The following is an 18,233-nucleotide window of genomic DNA, read 5'->3' as shown; positions in this document are numbered from 1 at the left end:
CGAGAGTTCCAACCAGATGCTTTTGTTTGGACGCACAGGAGAAAAGACTGCGGCACTATGGAAACGTGCAGCTTGTCAACTGCATGGCTGCGTGCTGTCAGGGTCTACCAGTGGGGTGGAGAATGGAGATTCCAATCACCTGGTTCTAGATGGTCTAGAGAAGCTCTAGAATCAGGCAAGATGCGGGAGAGAGAGAGAGGCAAAACGGCAGTAACCCCCAGTGCAGGGACTTTACGTTGTTACATTTTCAATGTGCACCTTCCCCTCACCTCATGTCAATATGAACATTCTCGACAAGAAACAAATGATGTTCGTATTCCCAGCTTGAGCTGCAAAGCCAATGCTCGTCCTTTTCCACTGCTGGCCCTCAGATTCCCATCAATATTTGCTAGTATTTTCAATGAAAGGACTAATCCACTCGTTCCTTCTGGCTGTGCTTAGGCACACAGTGCGTCTTAGGCGCACGTTGAAATGAAGGACCCGCCGCCACGCCACTCACAGTACAGCAAGTACTATGCTGACAACGACGATGTCGATTATAACATGAAATCGCCGCTCGGTCCCATTGTCAGCTACCCTTGCCGCAGCTTCTCCGCCGGGCCAGTCCAAGGCACACTAACCGCTGGGCGCCCGTTCCACGTACAATTTGACGGCGTCGCAACGCACATGGGCGGTGACTGCCAGTTTGCGATCTCATATGACAACGGCACGACATTTGCGGTGATCTGGGACAAGCTCTCGAGCTGCTTCCTCGACACAAGCGGCGGCGGCTACGACGTCCCGATCCCGGAATTCCTGCCGGCATCCAAGCACGCAGTGTTTGCGTGGACATGGATCAATGGCCTTGGCTCGCGCGAGTACTACATGAACTGCGCCGACGTGCGGATCGAGAACTACGGGAAGCAGGAGCCGCTAACAGCGCATCAGCTGCTGGTTGTTAATTTGCCCTGGCAAGCCGGATTGTGCCCTGAAAAGACGGGCCGCGAGGAAGACCATGTTATCGCATTGCTCAAAAATCGCCCGTTTGTAACCGTCGGCAAACCCATGGATATGGTCCAAGGAAGAGGTGGCTGAGGCCAACCAGCGCAATGACGCCGATGATGACGCGAGCTCCAACGGCGATTTCGGCAAGCGAGGACTCGGCCAACAGCGATTCGACCACGGTTGACCCGGTCGATGACTCGGATATCCCGGACGAAATTACCAGCTACATCACGGCGACCAAATTCATCACGGAAGACGATATCCACGACGAGGAAAACACCAGCGACCTGGATGCCGGGTTCACCTACGGCAAGGGTGCAATGGGCGATGGCCACATTCCTGAGACCCTCTCGGGGTTCGGCGACGACTCCACCATACTCATGGGCAGCTTCACCAAGGATCCGCTGGAGTCTCTCGAGTCCACGACAGCCGATTCCTTTGAGACGTTCACACATCTGACCGGCGCTTCCCATAGCGCTGTTGGTGAGCTGGGGGGGCTGGATTTGTGGCCCGAGAGCTCGTCGTCGTCGTCAATGCATGAGGCTGTTGATCTGGATTACGAAAAGACTCTGGGTACACAAAGTGACCCGCTTTCCGGCTCCCAGCGCCCATTCGACTACACGATGCAGGGCATGTTCCGCAGCATGCCTGTGGCGGAAGCAGGCGCAACGTCGGCGGCGTCGAAATCAGTGCATATGGTGACGCATATGGCGACCACGACGGTGCATGGAACGCCGGTGCTGCAGGTGGTGGTTTCGGCCGACAACACTATAATCCCAGAAAGCCTGACAATCTCGTACCCAGCCTAGGCATCTCGTTTACACGCTCTAGTTAACAAGTTTGCTATCAATCCACTTGAGAGCAGAGTGGCGGGGGCCTCACTAGCATTGGCGTGAGCAAGAAGGGATTGCCAGCTGGTGTGCCAGCGTCCTGCTGCAATTGGCTCGCTGCAATGCTATGCTAGGCATCTAGGATGTGTAATATTTGTAGCCGCCCGGAACCCAACAGAATACGGCGTCATTTCCACCCGGCTCCTCGAGAGTCCCTTCTTCTCCTCTGCCTGGCTTATCTCCTTGCTAGTTTTTCCCTCATTCTTTCAGTATCTACATCTGTCCAGGCTTGTAAGACACCGCCTCTTCTTTTTTCTTAGACGCCCGCAGTAACTCAAACATGGTTTCGCAGACAGACTCGTACTTCCGCGACGTGCGCATCGGCGTGATCGGTGGAACTGGTCTGTACACGCTCGACGGCCTGACGGTCAAGGAGGAGGTGACGCCGGTGACCCCCTGGGGCGAGCCCTCAGGCCCGATCACCATCGCCGAGACGGCGCGCGGGCACCAGATTGCGTTCCTCGCGCGGCACGGGCCGTCGCACAGCGTGCTGCCCAGCGAGGTCAACTACCGCGCCAACATTGCGGCGCTCAAGGCGGTCGGCGTGCAGGTGATCCTGGCGTTCAGCGCGGTGGGATCTCTGCGCGAGGAGGTGCGTCCGGGAGACTTTGTGCTGATTGACCAGGTCATCGACCGCACCAAGGGCGTCCGCGGCGACTCGTTCTTCACGGGCACCGGGGTGACGGCGCACGCGTCGTTTGGCGAGCCCATCAGCGCGCTGCTGCGCGACTTGGTGGCCAAGCACGACAGCGCGGTGCCCGAGATCACGGTGCATGCGAGTGGCACGGCGGTGTGCATGGAGGGCCCGGCGTTCTCGACCCGCGCAGAGTCCAACCTGTACCGGTCGTGGGGCGCCAGCGTCATCAACATGACGTGCATTCCAGAGTCGAAGCTGGCGCGCGAGGCCGAGATCACGTATGCGCTGGTGTGCATGGCCACGGACTACGACGCCTGGCGCGAGTCCGAGGAGCCCGTCACCGTGGCTGAGGTCATGAAGACCATGAAGGTCAATGCGGCCAACGCCCGCACGCTGCTGCTGGACGTTCTGCCGGAGCTCGAGACCGCAGTCTACTCGCCGGGCGTCTGCGCGCTTACCAAGCCCGAGACCGGCAGCATGCAGTACGCGTTCCAGCAGGACCCGACCAAGCAGTCGGCTGTGGGCAAGGAGAAGCTGCGGTTCCTGTTCTCCAACTACTTTTGAACACGAAGAAGCAAAGTCTGTACAAATGTGATTTCTTTTGTTTGGCTTGAATTTTGGAAAGGAAATAAACGTAGGGAGGTTAGTTTGTCATGTCGACAGGTAGCAGAGCGCACTGCGCATGAACTTGGCGGCAGCCTTGCGCACGAACGGCTGCTCGGTGACCTCCAGCACGTCGCACACCTTGAGCACCAGTGCGTCGACGCTGCCTGCCAGCTGCATGCCAATGGCCGAGTCCTTCTGGCCCTGGCTGCCCAGCACATAGACGTCAGCCCACAGCTCCAGCGTAGCAGCTACGGTATGCGCAATAGATATCAGACCGATATCGGTTGGCGTGCCGGCGGCGGGCTGGGTGAAAAAGTAGCTCTCGACAATATCGGCCGACATGCCCACCAGGTCGTCCACTAGCTGGCTCAGCCTCTCATGGCTGCAGCCGTCTGGCGACACAGCCTGCTGAGCGCCAATGCCAGCGACATGGGATACGCATGACGCGGAACGCGACTGAGATGCGGGCCGCGTGAGCCACAAGCTCCAGGCGCATATAGGCCGGCCCCAGCAGTGTCAAGTCCCCCTGCTTGACCAGACGCCTTACTTGGCCATGCCTCACCATGGTGCTGGCATGTATGTGCGAGTTCTCCAGCATCGCCAGCCAAGCCCACGCCTGGCCGCTGTCCGGGTGCTCCTCGCTGAGCAAGTACACCAGCTTCAGGATGCGCGCATGCAGCCCGCACTGCCGCGCCGCCTCGCGCTCGGCTGCCAGCGTCAGACCCCGTCCGATGGCGGCCATGTCAACGGAAGTGTCTCCGATGAGCTGCCTCAGCTTGGCAATCACCGCCGCCCACACCCAGTCAGGCACCGCCTGGCATTCGCTGGCGTAGCGGTTGACCGCTGTGGAAATGCTGCGCAGGGCCTCAGCAGTCAGCGGCTCCAGCGGAGCCATGGTGTAGGCACCCGCCAGGTCCAGAAACGCCCGGAACGAGTCCTGGCGCACCGACAGCGACATGTGTGCGGACTTTAGGCAGTCCATCAGCAGATCCAGCCATTTCCCCAGCACATACGACCAGCACGCCATACATGCTGGTGTTGCCGCAAACAGCATGGCATTCAGACGCAGGAAACCCGCCATGCAGCAGTGTCTTGTACGCGTGTCTGCCCAGCAAGGGGAGCGCGCGCTGGATGCTAGCGAATGCCACGTCAATGAGCTTTGTCCGCAGGTCCTCGAACTCGCTGGCTCGCATACCCGGTGGGCCCTGCGAGCTCCCGCACGTGCCGTTGTTGCTGGAGAGCTGTAGCGACGGATCGGACCTGCCTTGGCTAGCTCCATCCTGCTGCCCATCACTGCTGCCACTGCTGCCACTGCTGCCACTGCCAGCCCCCTCGGGAACTGCAGCCTCTGGGTCGTCCAGAGTCGGTATGGCCTGCGGGGGCGACTGCACGTTGCGCAGAATGGCAGCCGGCTCGTACGTCAAGAGATGCACCAGGGCAGTGATGATGCTCTGGATCTCCGGGGGCAGCTCGCAATGCCCGCCCTCGCTGTCCCCGCCGTCGTCCCAGATGGTCGCAATCGACAGAGACAGAGAGGCGCCGGATATCTGGTCGATCATCTTGCCCGACAGCCGCACCCATGCGCCCATGACCGACTCTGCCAGCCCGCCATCCTCGCTGCTGCCCGGCTGTGCGCACACTGCGACTGCCACCAGCGCGCGCAGCGCCGGCAGCCGCCCAAACTTCACCGACGGCGGGGCGTCCAGCGACTGCTCCACCGTGTGCAGCAGGGAGATGGCGATGTCACGCACCTGGGGTCCGGCCGGGGACCGCGTGCAGTGCCGGGCCATGCGCGACACCATGTCGAATACAGGCAGTCCAGCCTGACCCCAGACAGACCAGGCACTTGGCCACCAGGGTGTTGAGCTCGCTGGCGATATACTGTATGACCGCCAGGTCCCTGGTGGCCTTGGCGATTCGCACCAGCACCTTCAGCACGCGGTCCTGCAACTGCAGCACCGAGAACTTGGGCGACCTGGCCAGATGGCCCACCAGCCCGAACGCCAGGCTGATTACCAATGCGCGTGCGTTGGATGAGGTGCGCCCGGGACACCCCAGCCCGGCAATGTACTGGCTGATGTGGTCCCAGACTGCCAGCCACTCGAATGCCGACCGGTCAGAGGCAAGAGCCTCCAGGATATTGAACATCTTGCGCACGTTGCGCGTAGCCCTTTCCACGCTGTCGGCGCTCCTGCATGACCCGACAGTCGAAATGCTGCCATGCGATTTTTGCACGCCCACCGCCGAGCCCCCGCTCTTTATCGACCCTGCCTCCGAGCCCATGCATTGCTGCTGTGCCTCGATGCTGGCCACCCGCGCCAGCGCGTCCATGTAGCCCAGTAGCCGCGCCAGCGGCATGCCGACCGGCTCGCTTTCCATGCTCGCCATTTCCACATATGTCGGGGGCACCAGCGCATGCACCGCCGGCTTGGAACCATCGGCACTGGAAAAGCTGCTCGAGTCGCCAATGGGACTGAACAGGGTCTTGTCGGAATCGGGGCTGCCCGCCGGCTTCTCTCCATCAAACACAATATGCGACTCCAGCCGGGCACCGACAGATGCCAGGAGCTGCGCCAGCTGGTCCCACACCGGCGCCAGCACCGCACGCTCCTCAACAGCCACCTGCATGATCACCCTTGCCGCCTCGCCGTGCTTCCACTCGACAACCGTCCTTGTCCAACCCCGCCATGCGCTCCAGCCCGCCTGACTGCCTGCTGAATGATTGCTTCGTCTTTGGACTGCCCAGCAATGCGCAAGCACTGCTGCATGGCGTCCAGGACCTGCTGCAGCAGCGACTTCTGCAGCCGGCTTTCGGTGGTCAGCATGCCGGATATATCGCCGCTCTGGTCCCACAGCCGCACGTTGGTGCGCTCGAACGCCCGCACGAGCAGCGGATGCAGTGCTGGCCAGATTGCTGTGAACATGGCCTGGTTCAGCCCGCCAATTGGGTGCACCGGGCGTTCGGGCGACAGTATCCAGCCAGGGTGGGCGGAGGCAGCCGCGGTGATTCCCTGCACAATCGGCGAAGGCCTGGATCTCGACAAAGGCCTCACAGAATGCAGCTCTGGTTGTCGTGTCCTTGGCTGCCATAGGCATGTACTGCTTGAGCAGATCGTCCGGCCCTATCTTCGCCTGTCTCTGCCACACTTCGTAGTCGGCGATCACAGCCAGACACGCCAGAATATAGACCATACCCACTTGTTTTGCGCTCGTATCGTCCTTCTTTGGCGGGCTACCCTGCAGTGCCTCTGCCCCCTCTTCGGATGGTGTGCTCAGGTAGGTGCAGTTGCGCTGGCAAAACTGCCGCGCAAATGCCAGCAGCAGAGTATCCAGCTGCTGCACGCCATCGGGTAAGAACACGCTGAACAATGCAGACAGCGCGCTGGCCAGTGCCTGTGTCTGCAGCTGCATCTGCTCGAACGCCTGCGCCAGGTACTCACACGACTCGTCGCTGAACGCCAGCTGACACATTGCCGTGCGCGAAATGCGTGTCTTGCATGCCGCCTAGTTTGCTGACACTAGGTATTGCCGCTGACTCCGGCAATCAGATGCTGCATAACGGTGTCGGGACAGTCGCTGGGGATGAACCCAAGCTGCAGAATCGTCTGCAGCCCTGCCTCGGGATTGCTGTTGAACAGGCTGACGGCGTCCTCGACCGACTCGGGTATCCGGAAGCGAATGCATGCTGATGCTGATGTCGTCAGTATGCTTATATATGCCGGCTTCATTGTGCCTAACCCCCAGGCCGTCGACCATGGCCACCAGACACTTCAGTGCCATTACGGCCATCCGCAGGTGCTGGATCTTTCGCTGCTCCACTTCGCCAGACTGCGTGGCCGACACCTCGCTGCTGCCGCGCAACGAGCTCCACACGCCATGAAGCCTACCGGTGACTGCCGGCGTGCTGGGCGGCGCCTCGAACACGACGCGCACGATCCGGCACAGGACATTGAACAGCTCCTGGAACGCGCAGCTGGAGTCGGCCGCATCTCTGCTCTTGGGCAGAAGCCCCACCAGCGAGCGCGCGTCCCCGCACACGCGCATCAGCCCGCGCATCACCAGCATCTGCTGGACACTGGCCGCCATCTGCATGGCTACGACCTGGTGGCTCAGCGAATTGGCCATTTCGCACATTTTGGAGTGCGCCCAGGCGCTCTGCAGTGGCGCCAGGTACACCTCCTTGAACAGTGCGCCCAGTGTGTCTTTGAGCGGATCCCACGGCCGCTGCAGCAGTGCAATCAGTAGCGCCAGTGCCTTGTCGAACACCTGCGGCTCAGTCGACGTCCCGCATTGCCGGGCAATGCTGGGCATGGCGCTGCAGTGCAGCATGCAGAATGGCGGATACACGCGCGTGCTGTCGTCGATATTGCGCAGGAGCAGGTCCAGCAAGTCCAATGCCAATACCTGGCCAGCCACGATTGACCGCGACGTCACGGTGTTCGCCAATACGCCGTTGCTGGATTTGCGCAAAATCCCAGCATCTCTTCGCTTCGCTGGCGCCGGACTGCGCCACTGCCCAGCCGTGGAACAGACAGTAGACGAGGCACACGCGGTCCTGGGCATTTGCATTGCCACCGGCCATTGCGCACATTTTGGCTGCCACCTCGGCCAGCGCACGCTGGGCTGCGGCGCCTGCACTGCCCTCCTGCACTGCAATCTGCTTGACTGTCTGCAACGCACAGACTACCGCCACCGAATGCATCTCGTGTGCGGCATGCACCAGCAGGTTATGCAGGATCCGCGCAACCCCCAGATACGGCTCGCCCATTAGCTCGTGGCACTTGCATACTGCCGATACTAGCGCGTCCAGGGCACGCCACCCTGCTACCATGGCGGTGCCTGTCGCGTCCTGCGGTCTTTGTGCCGTACAGCCAACTGTACTGCCGTGCCTCGTCCACCACCCGCCATGCTTCTAAATACATGCCATCCTTGTTCATCAGGTCGCGCGGCATCCGGATGCCGGTATTGTGTGCCTGCAGTGCCTCCTGGCTGCTGCTGAGCATGGCCAGGCTTTTCTCGAGAACATTGAGAATCGACATTACCAGTGACCGGTTGCGTCCGGCGGCCAGCGCTTGGTCCAGCAACTGCGTTAGCTGCGCAAAATCTAGCTCGCCGCGCTCATCGTCCTGATCTGCCTGATTCGGCCGCCTGGGTCGGCGCAATGAACGTGCCGCTGGTCGATGCCAAACTTGCATGCTGCTTGTCTTGCAGATCGATCTCTTGCACGATTGTGCCAAAGATCTCGTATATCGACATATGGCAGGAGGTATTATAAAATAGTGTGTGTGTATTGGAACTGAAAACTAAAGGATACCTGAAGTTTTTTGTTTCGGTTTTGGAGCAGAAGAGTGTATTCAAAAGGGCAATGTCCAATATGTGGAGGCGGCTGACAAACGCTGTGCTTCTCACTCTCTAGTCGCCGATCTAGGAACACTGTCTTCCAGCGCGCCTCCAGCTTGCACCCCCGTTTCCTTTCAATTACCGCCCCGCCCTTGGTATCACTTAATATCGGTTAAAACAATATAGAGGGACTCTCCAAAACCTCGAAGGTGGGGGACTATGTTTGCTTTGAATCCCCGGCCCCAGGCACTTTTCTCCCTACAGGCCGGTATAATCATCTCAGGCCTACGCAGTAGCATGGTGGAAAGCTATCTATATATACGCACATATTTCTCCACCATTTCTGAGGAATGTGGATTCTCACAAGGCAGCCCAGCCATATGGAGCTTCAAATGCGGTATATCCTACTGCTCGCCTGCCTGCACTTTTGCTTTCCCAGTCCGACTAATATTAATTTGCCGGTATCTCAATAATGCACCTGGGAAAGGGGAGGGTGTGCAATGACACAGGGAAAATTGAAATTACTGAAGAAAAAACCAAACGAACACTAATATGCTGAGTTACATGTATAAATCTGACGCATAATTTTGGAGAGAGGGGCGACTAATCTTTGCGTGGCATCCACTTGCGGTGCTTCTTTGGCGGGTCCGGCGGGAACTGCACCTCCTCGTCGGGCTCGACGAACACCTGGCCGTACCACGGACGATGCATGACCTTGATCTCTCTAATGATATCGAGATCGCGCGGCTTGTTCATCTTCTGCCATGCCCGGACACTGTACCGGGGCAGCAGTGCGACGACGACCGAGATGACGAGGCCGAACCAGAACTCGATAGTGACAAACACCGCCTGGGCAGCGCCGCCGACAGTAAAGTACTTGAACTGCGATGCAATGGCAATATAGACGAAGCACACGGCAATCGAGAACGCGACTGCCAAGCCCATCATCCAGTTCCACTGCCACGCGTTGAGCCCGACGCACAGACTGGCTGCAACCACAACCGATATGGTCGGCCCGGTGCTGAAGTCCGAGTTGCCCCACACCTTGCCGTTCCCGTTGGCCACCGTCGACTTGTACGTGAACAGGTAGAAGGTGAAGAAGATGACCACCGACTGGTAGATGCCGTCGATGAAGTACGCGTAGTAGCGCCACCACTTGAAATAGCGGTTGCGGATGCCGTCCATGTACACTGCAACGTAGGTCATGGCGGTCTTGTAGTTGAACGGCTTGTCAGCGCACCCAAGGATAATCACAGGGGCGACCGTGAACACCACGTTGTAGAGCTGCAGATACGACAGATCATAGAACACGTTAGCCGAGAACTGGCAGTAGATCGAGTACCAGAACGGCACCATGGCCCAGATCACGTTCTTGTAGAAGAAGCTCAGAATCATCTCGCTCATACGCAAGTAGTCGAACAACCCGTGGACCAGCAACAGGTTCTGCAAAAAGTGGAACCGCCCAACCGTGTAATCCGACGCCATGGCTGCCTGCAGCCCTTCCTCGCCCGAAATGGCGACGCCGATATCGGCGGTCTGGATCATGCTGACGTCGTTGGCGCCGTCGCCGATCGCCAGCGTGACCAGGTCCAGCCCGTCCTTGACCAGCTTGACCACCTCGGCCTTCTGCAGCGGGCTGGCGCGGCAGCACACAACCGACTTGAACAGCGGCGCAATCTCCAGCAGCAGCTGCTTGCACTCTTCGTCGGCAAACACCTGGCTCAGCGCCTTGCCGTCGATAACCAGGGCGTTCAGCGGATGGTACGATGTGCCGTCGACCGAGTGGTGCGGCAGCCCGTCAATCTCGGTGCTCTGCCGACGCAGGAACTCGATCGACTGCTGCACCTCGTCCGGCGTCAGGTCCTCCTCCGGGCCGGCATTGCCGAGGTCAAAGTTCACCGTGTTGAAGTGCTCGTTGTTTTCGTCGTCGTCATTGAGGCGCGGGAACTCGGCACGCTCATTCGACGCCGGCGCGTGTGTGATCTGCGGCAGGTCCTGCGGCGGGCTGGTCGCCTGGCTGGTGACGGTCTCGGCGGTCTTGCTGCGACGGTGGGTCCAGCTGCTCTTGCTCAGGTTGCGGCTATGGCGCCGGATCGACTGCCCGATATTCAGGAATTTCTTGGCCCGTCCGATCTTGTACGAGACGCTTCCCAGCGCTGTCGCATCAGCAGCGTGCAGCTGGACATTGGCAGTGCTGGGCTTGCGCACCGCCTCGGGACGCGGCGTAATGGCGTATTTGCCATACGCCAGGTCGTTGATGGCGGTCTGCTTCATGATGCGCGCAATGAGCTTGAACCGCGACACTACCTTCTCGGGGCCCGACGAGCTGTTGATGGTCCACAGCTCCATCTCTTTGGTCAGCAGGTTAGCGGCAAAGCCGATGTTGATCGCCGTCTCCATCTTGTCGCCGGTCAGCACCCAGATCTTGATTCCGGCAGCCCGCAGCGACGCAATGGTTTCGGGCACCTTCTCCTGCAGCTTGTCTTCGATAGCCGTGGCACCGGCAATCAGCAAGTCGCTTTCCATCTCTTCAGCGACCATAGCAATCTGCTCCTCGCGGTCGCTCTCTACCGACGCCTGTGCGGCATGGTACCGCGACGACCACCTCACCCACTCCTCCTTCAGACACATGGCGGTAGCACAGCATCAGCGTGCGAAGACCGGCGTTGGCAAACTCGTCGATCTGCGTAAACGTGCGCTCACGCATAGTCCGCTCAAACGCGAGGTCTTCGCGCGACGCGAACGGGCGGATGTCCGAGTCAGTCGCCGCCGGCAGCTTGGCCAAGCGCTCAATCATCACGTTATCGGCACCCTTGGAAAATACGATGATATCGTTGTAGGGCGGTGGACGGCGCAGGATGTTGGACATGCGCTTGCGCGCCGAATTGAACTCGATCGTGTCCAGAACCTCGTACTGCTGGCGCTCGCCGTGGATATCCAGGTAGATGGTATTCTTGACGCGGCCCAGGAACGTGTAACCAAAGTTCTTCGCCGCACGCACCAAGGCGCCCTCATCAGGCGACTCGGCGCTGTAGGCAATCTTGCTCAGATCGGTCTTCTCCTCGGCGGGCTCGTCAGGCGGCGAGCCTGACTGGCTGCGGTCCATGTAGTCCGTCGGCGGGCTCATGGATGTCTCCTCAGAGAAATACCGGATGTCCGTCGTCGCCCATGCGCAGCCGCGACCCGGGCATAGATGCGTAGCCCAGACCGTTCTGGCTGTCGCCGCCGTCAGACATGTTGGGCCGCATTGAGGGGCCGGCTCCATCGTTCGATCCGTTGCTGGTCGAGTGGCCCATGTCTGCCAAGGCGCTCTCCGATGCCACCCACTCGACACCGTCAGTGCCAGTGCTGGTAATTGTAGCTACCGAGTCGGTGTGGCCATGCTCGTGGTGGCGGTGGTGGTGCTTACTGCGGTGACGCCGGTGCCGCACCATGTCGGTGATCTTCTTTCGATCCGCTGCGGTTATGGAAGATGCGCGTCAGCTTGCGGATCGTCGAGGTGCTGTCGTCGTTTGCATCACTGGCCACCTGCTTCTGGAAGCTCTTCTCCACCACCACTGAGTGGCAGGTGGCGAGCTCGGTGAAGAACAGATCGATCATGTTCTTCTGCCGCACCGGGTCCACGTCGAAACCCGCCCCGCAGCGACCGGCGCGAGCCCATGCGGTGCACTGTGCGCGGCGGCGAGAACGCCAAGCCCAGCTCGTTGGCGGTTGGGCTCAGGGGCGCCTGCATTTCGGCAGGGGCGGGGCTGGTCTTGCCGGGCGGGGCCACCTCAGGCTTCATGTCGTAAAAGATCTGCGGGTCGACAAACGTGTACGAGCCTCCTTCGCCGGTGCTCTCGTTTCCGATCTCGACGTACTTTGGGTCAAACACGTTGCGCATGGCCTGGAGGTAGGCGCCAATCATCTGCTTGCGCTTCACCTATCGCCTCGGCGTCAGTCATGGGCTTGCAGAGTGCGGGCCCGGGACCGCACCGCGCTGATCCTGCACCGGCTGGATCCGCGGCGACCGCCTGTGCAGCCGACTGTTGGCCTGCTGCGGCATCCCGCTGGCAGTTGAGATCAGCGGCGAGCTGTCGTACTGGCTGGTGCCCTGCGACATAATGCTGGTGGTTGTGCTTGGCCGCATCGGGTCGATCAGGTCCTCCCGCATTTCGTCATCCTGTAGCTCCTGGAAGAACGGGTTGGCGCCGCCCTCGGGTGGGTTATTCCGGTCGACCTCCTCCTGTGCCATACGACCCTTGACCACATCGAGCTCATCGCCCGGCAGCTGCTTTCCATAGATGGTGCCGTTGATAGAGCACATGCGGAAGTCCATTACGTTGCGCGTCAGTGTGCCGGTCTTGTCGCTGAAAATGTACGACACTTGGCCGAGGTCGTCCGAAATGTTCCAGTTGCGTGCAATGACACCGCTGGTCTGTCGGCTCGTAGTACATGTTCATGTCCTGGTAGATCCAGTATGCGTGCCAGCTCTTGACGAACTCGATACTGACATACAAGGCGATAGGGATGACGTTCTGCAGCATAATCATGGCCGACCAGAACAGCGCGAACCCGTACGTGCCCTTATCCATGCCGTCGTCGACATACATGCTGTGGCGGTGCGGAGCCTCGGCATATTTCAGACCGCCAACCAGTGCCACGACAAACGACATGACGAACACAAACCCAAAGCACAGGAACACCTGAATGTTCATCATGCGCTCGATGCGACTGCGCTTGTACGGCGTCGGGCCAGAGTTCAGCACAATCTTTGTCTGCTCGCCCGTGTACAGCACGATACCCACGATCCAGTCAGTGTTACGCACTGTCATTCCACGCAGCAGCACGTTGCTGATCGAGAACGGAACAAGCAGCGGCTCGTCGTATTCGGCAGTGCCAGGCAGCGACTTGCCCATTTCACTACACAAACAAAAGAGCATGACAATTGGTGTGATTGTTAGCTGTGGCGCTCGAAAGAGACTTTTCTTCTGCTGCTGCAATTCTCCGAGGATAATAAAGCCCGTCATTGCATTGAGACGCAGAGCTGTCCGTACAATCCACACGTGGCTCGCAGCAACAACACAAAATACGATCATTCAATGTGACGGCTACAAGTGAAGGCCCAGTCCACCAGAACATGAAACAACCGCGACATGCTGCGGCGTGCACGCACAGACAAGAGGCAATGCAGATAATAAGCACAAAATGGTCTGGTGATGACCATTGACGGAAGCCCGCCATCACTTCACCCCCAAAAACACAGCCAAGGCTAGGCTCGCAAACAATCGGCCCTTTCAGCTATGGATACTTTACCTTGCAGGATTCTTGTTTACAACAGTCGCCATGTTGTCTGCAGCCTCATCGACGCCACCGGCTTTTGCATCGTCGGCGCCGTAGCTTTGCATGGTTGCCGGCTTAGTAATCGCCTTGGCCAGCGGCGAATGCTTCATCGGCATGGCTTGGCGCAGAGTGTTCAGCTGGCGCATCTCGAACGAGTTGCTCTCGGGCATTCCATATTCCTCGGCTGGCGGGCCACTGGAGCTGGTCTGCATCGGCGCTGTGGCAGAGAACCCCTGTGCTGCAAACTCGGCATACGGCGGCGTGGAACTCGTCCTCTACAGGAGGCTCAGGCACCGCGAACACGCGAATTGACCCGTTGATTTTTGTCATATCAGATGTGGGCGGGTCCACCTCGACGATGGCCTTCACCCGGCCGCATCCTTCGGCGTCGCGCACGCCAGCGGTCTCTGCTAGAGATGCGCGCGGCTTGAGGTTGGTCTCACCATCGAGGTTTTTTGTCTCGACATAGCAGCTGCCGTCGTCGGCGGATGTAGCCAGCATCAGCATGTCTGCAGGGCGCCGGGTCGCCGGTGCGCAGAATCACAAAGTCGCCAATGCGTACATTGCGCCATTTGGCCTCCTCGTTGAGTACTGGCGGGCGGGTGGCATCCACAGGGTTCTGCGACTCCTCCCAGTCAGGCGGAATCTGATTGTACAGCGTCTTCTTCTCCAGCCGCCGAGCCATGCTGATGCGCATCCGGTGCGACCATTTTTCCTCTGCAATCAGCGCCTGGTCGTCCTGCCACTTGAGGTTGGTATTGCGCAGATTCCGCACAATCCGCGTCGGCGTCTCGTTGAAGTGCCTGTCCGAGATGTGTCGCCGCCAGTCCTCGAATCCGTCCTTGGCTGCCGTAATCGCCAGCACCAGGATAATCGGTACCACTGTCAGAAACCTGCTGCCCAGCGAGAAGTAGCTGATCAGCTGTAGGATAGTCAGCACCAGGAAGTACACGTTTGCGACGCGCATGAATTGCCGCGACAGGTTCTTTGGCAGAAAGTTGATCAGGCTGTACTGTGCTGTTGTGATTGCGTTCGTGCAAAAGTGCTCTGCGTGCGCGGCCAGGCTTTCGTCGGGCACTGCCATGTTGACATAGACTTTGCGTGCCGGCAAGAACGCTGCCGCCTGGCGTACCTCGTTCACATTGCGCTTCGCCGTGAGGAACGCCCGCGCTTTTGTCGCCATCCTCTGCCATGCCGTCAGGTGGCTTTGCGCCCAGACTGCCGGTACTGCTCATGACTGCTTTCTATAGTGATTAGTAAGAATGTTAGTGGTATGCGGAAACAAAAGCGAGGCGGATGGGGAGGGGAGCCATCCCTATGCTGTCATCGACTGGTCAATCTAAATAAACTTGTGCAAGCCCACAAGCAGCCGCCGCCGTCCAGCCTGCACGCGTGCTGCTAATTTCACGCGTTGCAATCTCCGGGGAGGCCAGGAGCGGCCTGGCAGAATCCCGCCGGTTCCTTTTTGTGCTATTTTCGGAACGCAAACATGCACGCCGACACCTTGCCCAGAAAAGGGTTGCAGCCAGGCATTCACGGTGGCCAAGAAAAACCGCAGACATAAAGGAGATGTGCCCAGAAACATGCCGAGCCCAGAGCCGTTTTAGAAAAACATCGTGTACCTTAGTATCGGAGTTCTGTGCTGCTGGAAGCCGTCTGAACAACGAGCAAGAGACCCAGTGAGAAAAAAGGGGGAGACAGACGTAACAGGATGAAAAAAGAACCGGTGCAGTCTATAAACCGAGGACAGAAGAAAGAGAAAGAGAGATGACCTAGCTCTGGTAGACGAGCTTTGAGAACAAGATAATAGACTCCGGTTTGAGTGTCTCACACAGGAGGATGGTGTAGACTTTCAGGAAATACGCTCTTGGCAACCCAGCTCTAAAAAGTGTGACCCCTGCGATAGAATATAGGGTGTGCGCTTCGGGATGTTTGCTATAATATAAAAACAGTAGACAGAGGGACTTTGAAGAGGAGAGCAGTAGAAACTGCTACAAGGAGCTTGGCTGTTTTGTTTGCCAAAAAAAAAAAAAAGAAAGAAAAAGTTCAAAAAGCCAAGGTTCCAGCTTCCCTTTGAAGTCCGCAACCGACATGGTGCGGCCAACTTTTTCCGCACGCCGGCTTTATTGCCTCCTGGAGCGCTGCCCCTCATGCGGCGGCTTCCCCTCTCCCCGATTTCCCGCCGAACTCGCCTCTAGAAATCACAACAGATGCAGCTAGCGCCTGCCAATCGACCCCCCTTGTATCACACTGGCTACCCAGTTCGCACACTATTTAGGTCCATTGTGCAAGGTTTTTTGTCTGCAGGTCACCTCACCTAAACTTGCCCGCTCTCGGTCGTTCTTCGCCTCCCACAGAGGATCAATCGCGGATGTCTCACTAAAAATACACAGCGTTGGGGAGACCGGCTGCGTTACCCTTGCCTGCCCCATGTGTAGCTGCCCTTTTTTCTTTGCTGGACCGCTCCGCCCTGGTCTGCTGGAACCTGGAATCTGGGATACGTCTCGGCGTCATAGCGTGCTTACTAAGCCTCGAGGCTGCTGCTCCTAATGCTCTCTACACCAGCAGTTTTGAAGAAACCTCTTGAGAATTCTCTATGACAGGACGCCACTAAGGATTCCTGGGACCACTCTACCATCCTCGGATCCCCGCCACTCGGCGGACCCGCTTCCAATACCGGCACCAGCACCGAGAGGGCTTGCGGGAAAATGTGGGCAATATCTTTTAAAAAATTAAAATTCTGGAATCTCCCTACATGCCGTGCGGCTGGGGCGTCGCCTGTTGCTGCTGCTGCTGCTGTTGCTGCTGCTGCTGTTGTTGAAGCAGCTGCTGCATTCTCTCCTGGGTCTTCGCCGACAAATAATGGAACACGGCCTCCTCTGCCCACGGCTCGTCGTACAGCTTGCTGTCCTTGAGCCACTTTGCCGCCTCCTGCTCCAGCGCGTGCTTGCGCTCCTCGGACATTCCCTGGGACTCTTCATCCGCCTCCATAATGGCGCCCAGAGCGGCCTCCAGGCCGTGCTTGCGGTCGCCCAGGATGACCTCCAGGTCCTTTGTCTGGTTGTCGATCCACCGGTGGATGAACGCGACAGGGTCATCGGCGAACCCGCGCAAAAAATCGCGCTTGCTGCGGGCGTTGTGGATATCGATCATCTTCTGCTGCAGCTGGCTCTCGACGTGCACAAGCTCGCGCTGGCGCGTCTGCAGGTTCGCCAGCGGGCCTGTTGTGTGCCGCCAGTGGTCCTCAACCTCGACTTCAATGTCGAATGCGTATTTGCCCATGTGGAAGCCGCCCTCATGCACCCGTACCGTATACTCAATGACGATTGGGTCGGGCCGAGCCAGGAATGCATGCAGCATCTGCGGGATGGCAGCAAACGACACGACCTGGTGACCCAGCGCCTGCTGCAGCCCCGCGTCGCATCTGATCTGGTCCGGATCATCATTATCCTGCAGGTTGTTGAGCTTGATGTACTGCCACAGCTTCATGATGAACCCGGCCTTGGAGATGGTGCCGCGGATATCCAGCAGCTCGCGCAGCAGCGGATTGTTGACCTTGAACCGGTCGGTGGCCGTCCGTATGTCCAGGATGATCTTTGTCCTCACGTCCTCGTCGCCCCGCCGCTTAATCTCGAACCCATCGACCTCGCCGTCGCCTGCGCGCCGCCACTGCACAAGATTATCAGCATGCGTGCTGCCGCGGTCCAGCTCAACAACAACCGAGTTCACGAACTCGCTAAACTTGTGCTGCCCCGGCCGTGACTTGCTGGTCGTCCCTGGCGCGTCCAGCAGACGTCCTTCGATGCGCAGAGTCCAGGCAGGTGCGGCCAACGCGTCCAGCTTGCCTGTCGCCCTCGGCGTCAGTCTCCTCCTCCTGGTTGGCCTGGTTGCTGGCAAGGTTGGAAATAAACACCCGCAGGAATGCGCTTCTTGTATACAGGCTTTCCCAGTGCTTCTTGCACTTCGAGCCGCTTGCGGATGATTTTTGTGTCGAGCTTGCGCTCCAGTGTCTGCAACTGCGCAAACAGACGCGACTCTGGAATGTATGACTCGATTTTGGGCGGCAATGACCGCTCAATCAGCCTCTTGCGCTTGTTTGAATTGCCAACTGCTGCCATGAATGAATAGGGGAAGGGAGTGAATTGAAATGAGAATAACGCGTCAGAAATCAAAGCGGACAATAGCAGCTGTGTTGCCTGGATTTTGTCTACTGTTTTCAGTTCTGCTTGCCTCTGCGGAAAATGCGGCTCGACGGCTCGACGGCTCGCTCGTGAGTAATTGAGTCGTAAGGGACGTGTGACGGCTCCGGATCGATATCCTGTCGAACTGGCAGCAGGTCTGTGCATGCATTGAGCATTGGGCTGCGTTCAATTGACCGATTCAGCTACATGTAAGCCGCTTTCGGCATATCCATACTCTGTCTGGAACCACGTTAAACACAGGAACCTGTCTCA

General features: G+C 58.7%; 9 protein-coding genes across 9 annotated transcripts; 3 read left to right on the top strand and 6 right to left on the bottom strand.

Annotated features, from left to right (window-relative positions):
• Window positions 1–459: 459 nt before the first annotated feature.
• DL89DRAFT_209859 (uncharacterized protein) lies at window positions 460–948 on the top strand (the record flags this gene model as incomplete). The annotated part of the gene is made up of 1 exon (XM_040884172.1): window positions 460–948. A coding segment is annotated over one exon (489 nt), but the record flags the coding sequence as incomplete, so codon positions are not given.
• DL89DRAFT_83872 (uncharacterized protein) lies at window positions 766–1,974 on the top strand. Its single transcript, XM_040892138.1, has one exon. The coding sequence runs from the start codon at window positions 1,089–1,091 to the stop codon at window positions 1,791–1,793; it is 705 nt and encodes a 234-aa protein (XP_040746204.1). The 5' UTR covers window positions 766–1,088; the 3' UTR covers window positions 1,794–1,974.
• Window positions 1,975–2,070: 96 nt separating this feature from the next.
• Window positions 2,071–3,080, top strand: DL89DRAFT_232628 (glutamate biosynthesis-related protein). The gene has a single exon (XM_040884928.1). It carries the CDS (start codon window positions 2,155–2,157, stop codon window positions 3,073–3,075), a length of 921 nt encoding a protein of 306 aa, XP_040746203.1. The 5' UTR covers window positions 2,071–2,154; the 3' UTR covers window positions 3,076–3,080.
• Window positions 3,081–3,120: 40 nt separating this feature from the next.
• Window positions 3,121–4,213, bottom strand: DL89DRAFT_265053 (uncharacterized protein). Its single transcript, XM_040886495.1, has 2 exons — window positions 3,563–4,213; window positions 3,121–3,525 (listed from the first exon to the last, which is right to left on the bottom strand). The coding sequence occupies exons 1-2, from the start codon at window positions 4,169–4,171 to the stop codon at window positions 3,163–3,165; spliced, it is 972 nt and encodes a 323-aa protein (XP_040746202.1). The 5' UTR covers window positions 4,172–4,213; the 3' UTR covers window positions 3,121–3,162.
• A 421-nt stretch (window positions 4,214–4,634) lies between these two features.
• Window positions 4,635–6,694, bottom strand: DL89DRAFT_83875 (uncharacterized protein). The gene has a single exon (XM_040892139.1). The coding sequence runs from the start codon at window positions 6,586–6,588 to the stop codon at window positions 4,861–4,863; it is 1,728 nt and encodes a 575-aa protein (XP_040746201.1). The 5' UTR covers window positions 6,589–6,694; the 3' UTR covers window positions 4,635–4,860.
• A 696-nt stretch (window positions 6,695–7,390) lies between these two features.
• On the bottom strand, window positions 7,391–7,885 carry DL89DRAFT_255035 (uncharacterized protein; the record flags this gene model as incomplete). Its single annotated transcript, XM_040885311.1, has 1 exon — window positions 7,391–7,885. One exon carries the CDS (start codon window positions 7,883–7,885, stop codon window positions 7,391–7,393), a length of 495 nt encoding a protein of 164 aa, XP_040746200.1.
• A 1,175-nt stretch (window positions 7,886–9,060) lies between these two features.
• Window positions 9,061–14,863, bottom strand: DL89DRAFT_255034 (phospholipid-translocating P-type ATPase; the record flags this gene model as incomplete). Its single annotated transcript, XM_040885310.1, has 11 exons — window positions 9,061–11,034; window positions 11,072–11,548; window positions 11,607–11,805; window positions 11,867–12,014; window positions 12,073–12,379; window positions 12,449–12,874; window positions 12,951–13,359; window positions 13,613–13,708; window positions 13,753–13,985; window positions 14,035–14,205; window positions 14,342–14,863. The coding sequence occupies 11 exons, from the start codon at window positions 14,861–14,863 to the stop codon at window positions 9,061–9,063; spliced, it is 4,962 nt and encodes a 1,653-aa protein (XP_040746199.1).
• A 153-nt stretch (window positions 14,864–15,016) lies between these two features.
• DL89DRAFT_265051 (uncharacterized protein) lies at window positions 15,017–15,791 on the bottom strand. The gene has a single exon (XM_040886494.1). The coding sequence runs from the start codon at window positions 15,362–15,364 to the stop codon at window positions 15,119–15,121; it is 246 nt and encodes an 81-aa protein (XP_040746198.1). The 5' UTR covers window positions 15,365–15,791; the 3' UTR covers window positions 15,017–15,118.
• Window positions 15,792–16,494: 703 nt separating this feature from the next.
• DL89DRAFT_265049 (uncharacterized protein) lies at window positions 16,495–17,950 on the bottom strand. Its single transcript, XM_040886493.1, has 2 exons — window positions 17,693–17,950; window positions 16,495–17,624 (listed from the first exon to the last, which is right to left on the bottom strand). The coding sequence occupies exons 1-2, from the start codon at window positions 17,895–17,897 to the stop codon at window positions 16,531–16,533; spliced, it is 1,299 nt and encodes a 432-aa protein (XP_040746197.1). The 5' UTR covers window positions 17,898–17,950; the 3' UTR covers window positions 16,495–16,530.
• Window positions 17,951–18,233: the final 283 nt, after the last annotated feature.

This window comes from Linderina pennispora (genome assembly GCF_002104995.1).
Source record: "Linderina pennispora strain ATCC 12442 chromosome Unknown DL89scaffold_2, whole genome shotgun sequence".
Classification (NCBI taxonomy): Eukaryota; Fungi; Kickxellomycota; class Kickxellomycetes; order Kickxellales; family Kickxellaceae; genus Linderina; species Linderina pennispora.
This window is presented reverse-complemented; position numbering and strand designations above follow the sequence as displayed.

Bases quoted from the DNA above. Each gene is read 5' to 3' on its own strand.
- DL89DRAFT_265051 (XM_040886494.1), bottom strand. From the start codon at position 15,364: ATGTTTCTGGGCACATCTCCTTTATGTCTGCGGTTTTTCTTGGCCACC.
- DL89DRAFT_83872 (XM_040892138.1), top strand. From the start codon at position 1,089: ATGACGCCGATGATGACGCGAGCTCCAACGGCGATTTCGGCAAGCGAG.
- DL89DRAFT_265053 (XM_040886495.1), bottom strand. From the start codon at position 4,171: ATGCTGTTTGCGGCAACACCAGCATGTATGGCGTGCTGGTCGTATGTG. The intron at 3,526-3,562 runs GTCATGCGTATC...ATTGGCGCTCAG, and splicing joins GCATCTCAGTCGCGTTCCGC to CAGGCTGTGTCGCCAGACGG.
- DL89DRAFT_83875 (XM_040892139.1), bottom strand. From the start codon at position 6,588: ATGTGTCAGCTGGCGTTCAGCGACGAGTCGTGTGAGTACCTGGCGCAG.
- DL89DRAFT_232628 (XM_040884928.1), top strand. From the start codon at position 2,155: ATGGTTTCGCAGACAGACTCGTACTTCCGCGACGTGCGCATCGGCGTG.
- DL89DRAFT_265049 (XM_040886493.1), bottom strand. From the start codon at position 17,897: ATGGCAGCAGTTGGCAATTCAAACAAGCGCAAGAGGCTGATTGAGCGG. The intron at 17,625-17,692 runs GTGTTTATTTCC...CGAGGGCGACAG, and splicing joins CAAGAAGCGCATTCCTGCGG to GCAAGCTGGACGCGTTGGCC.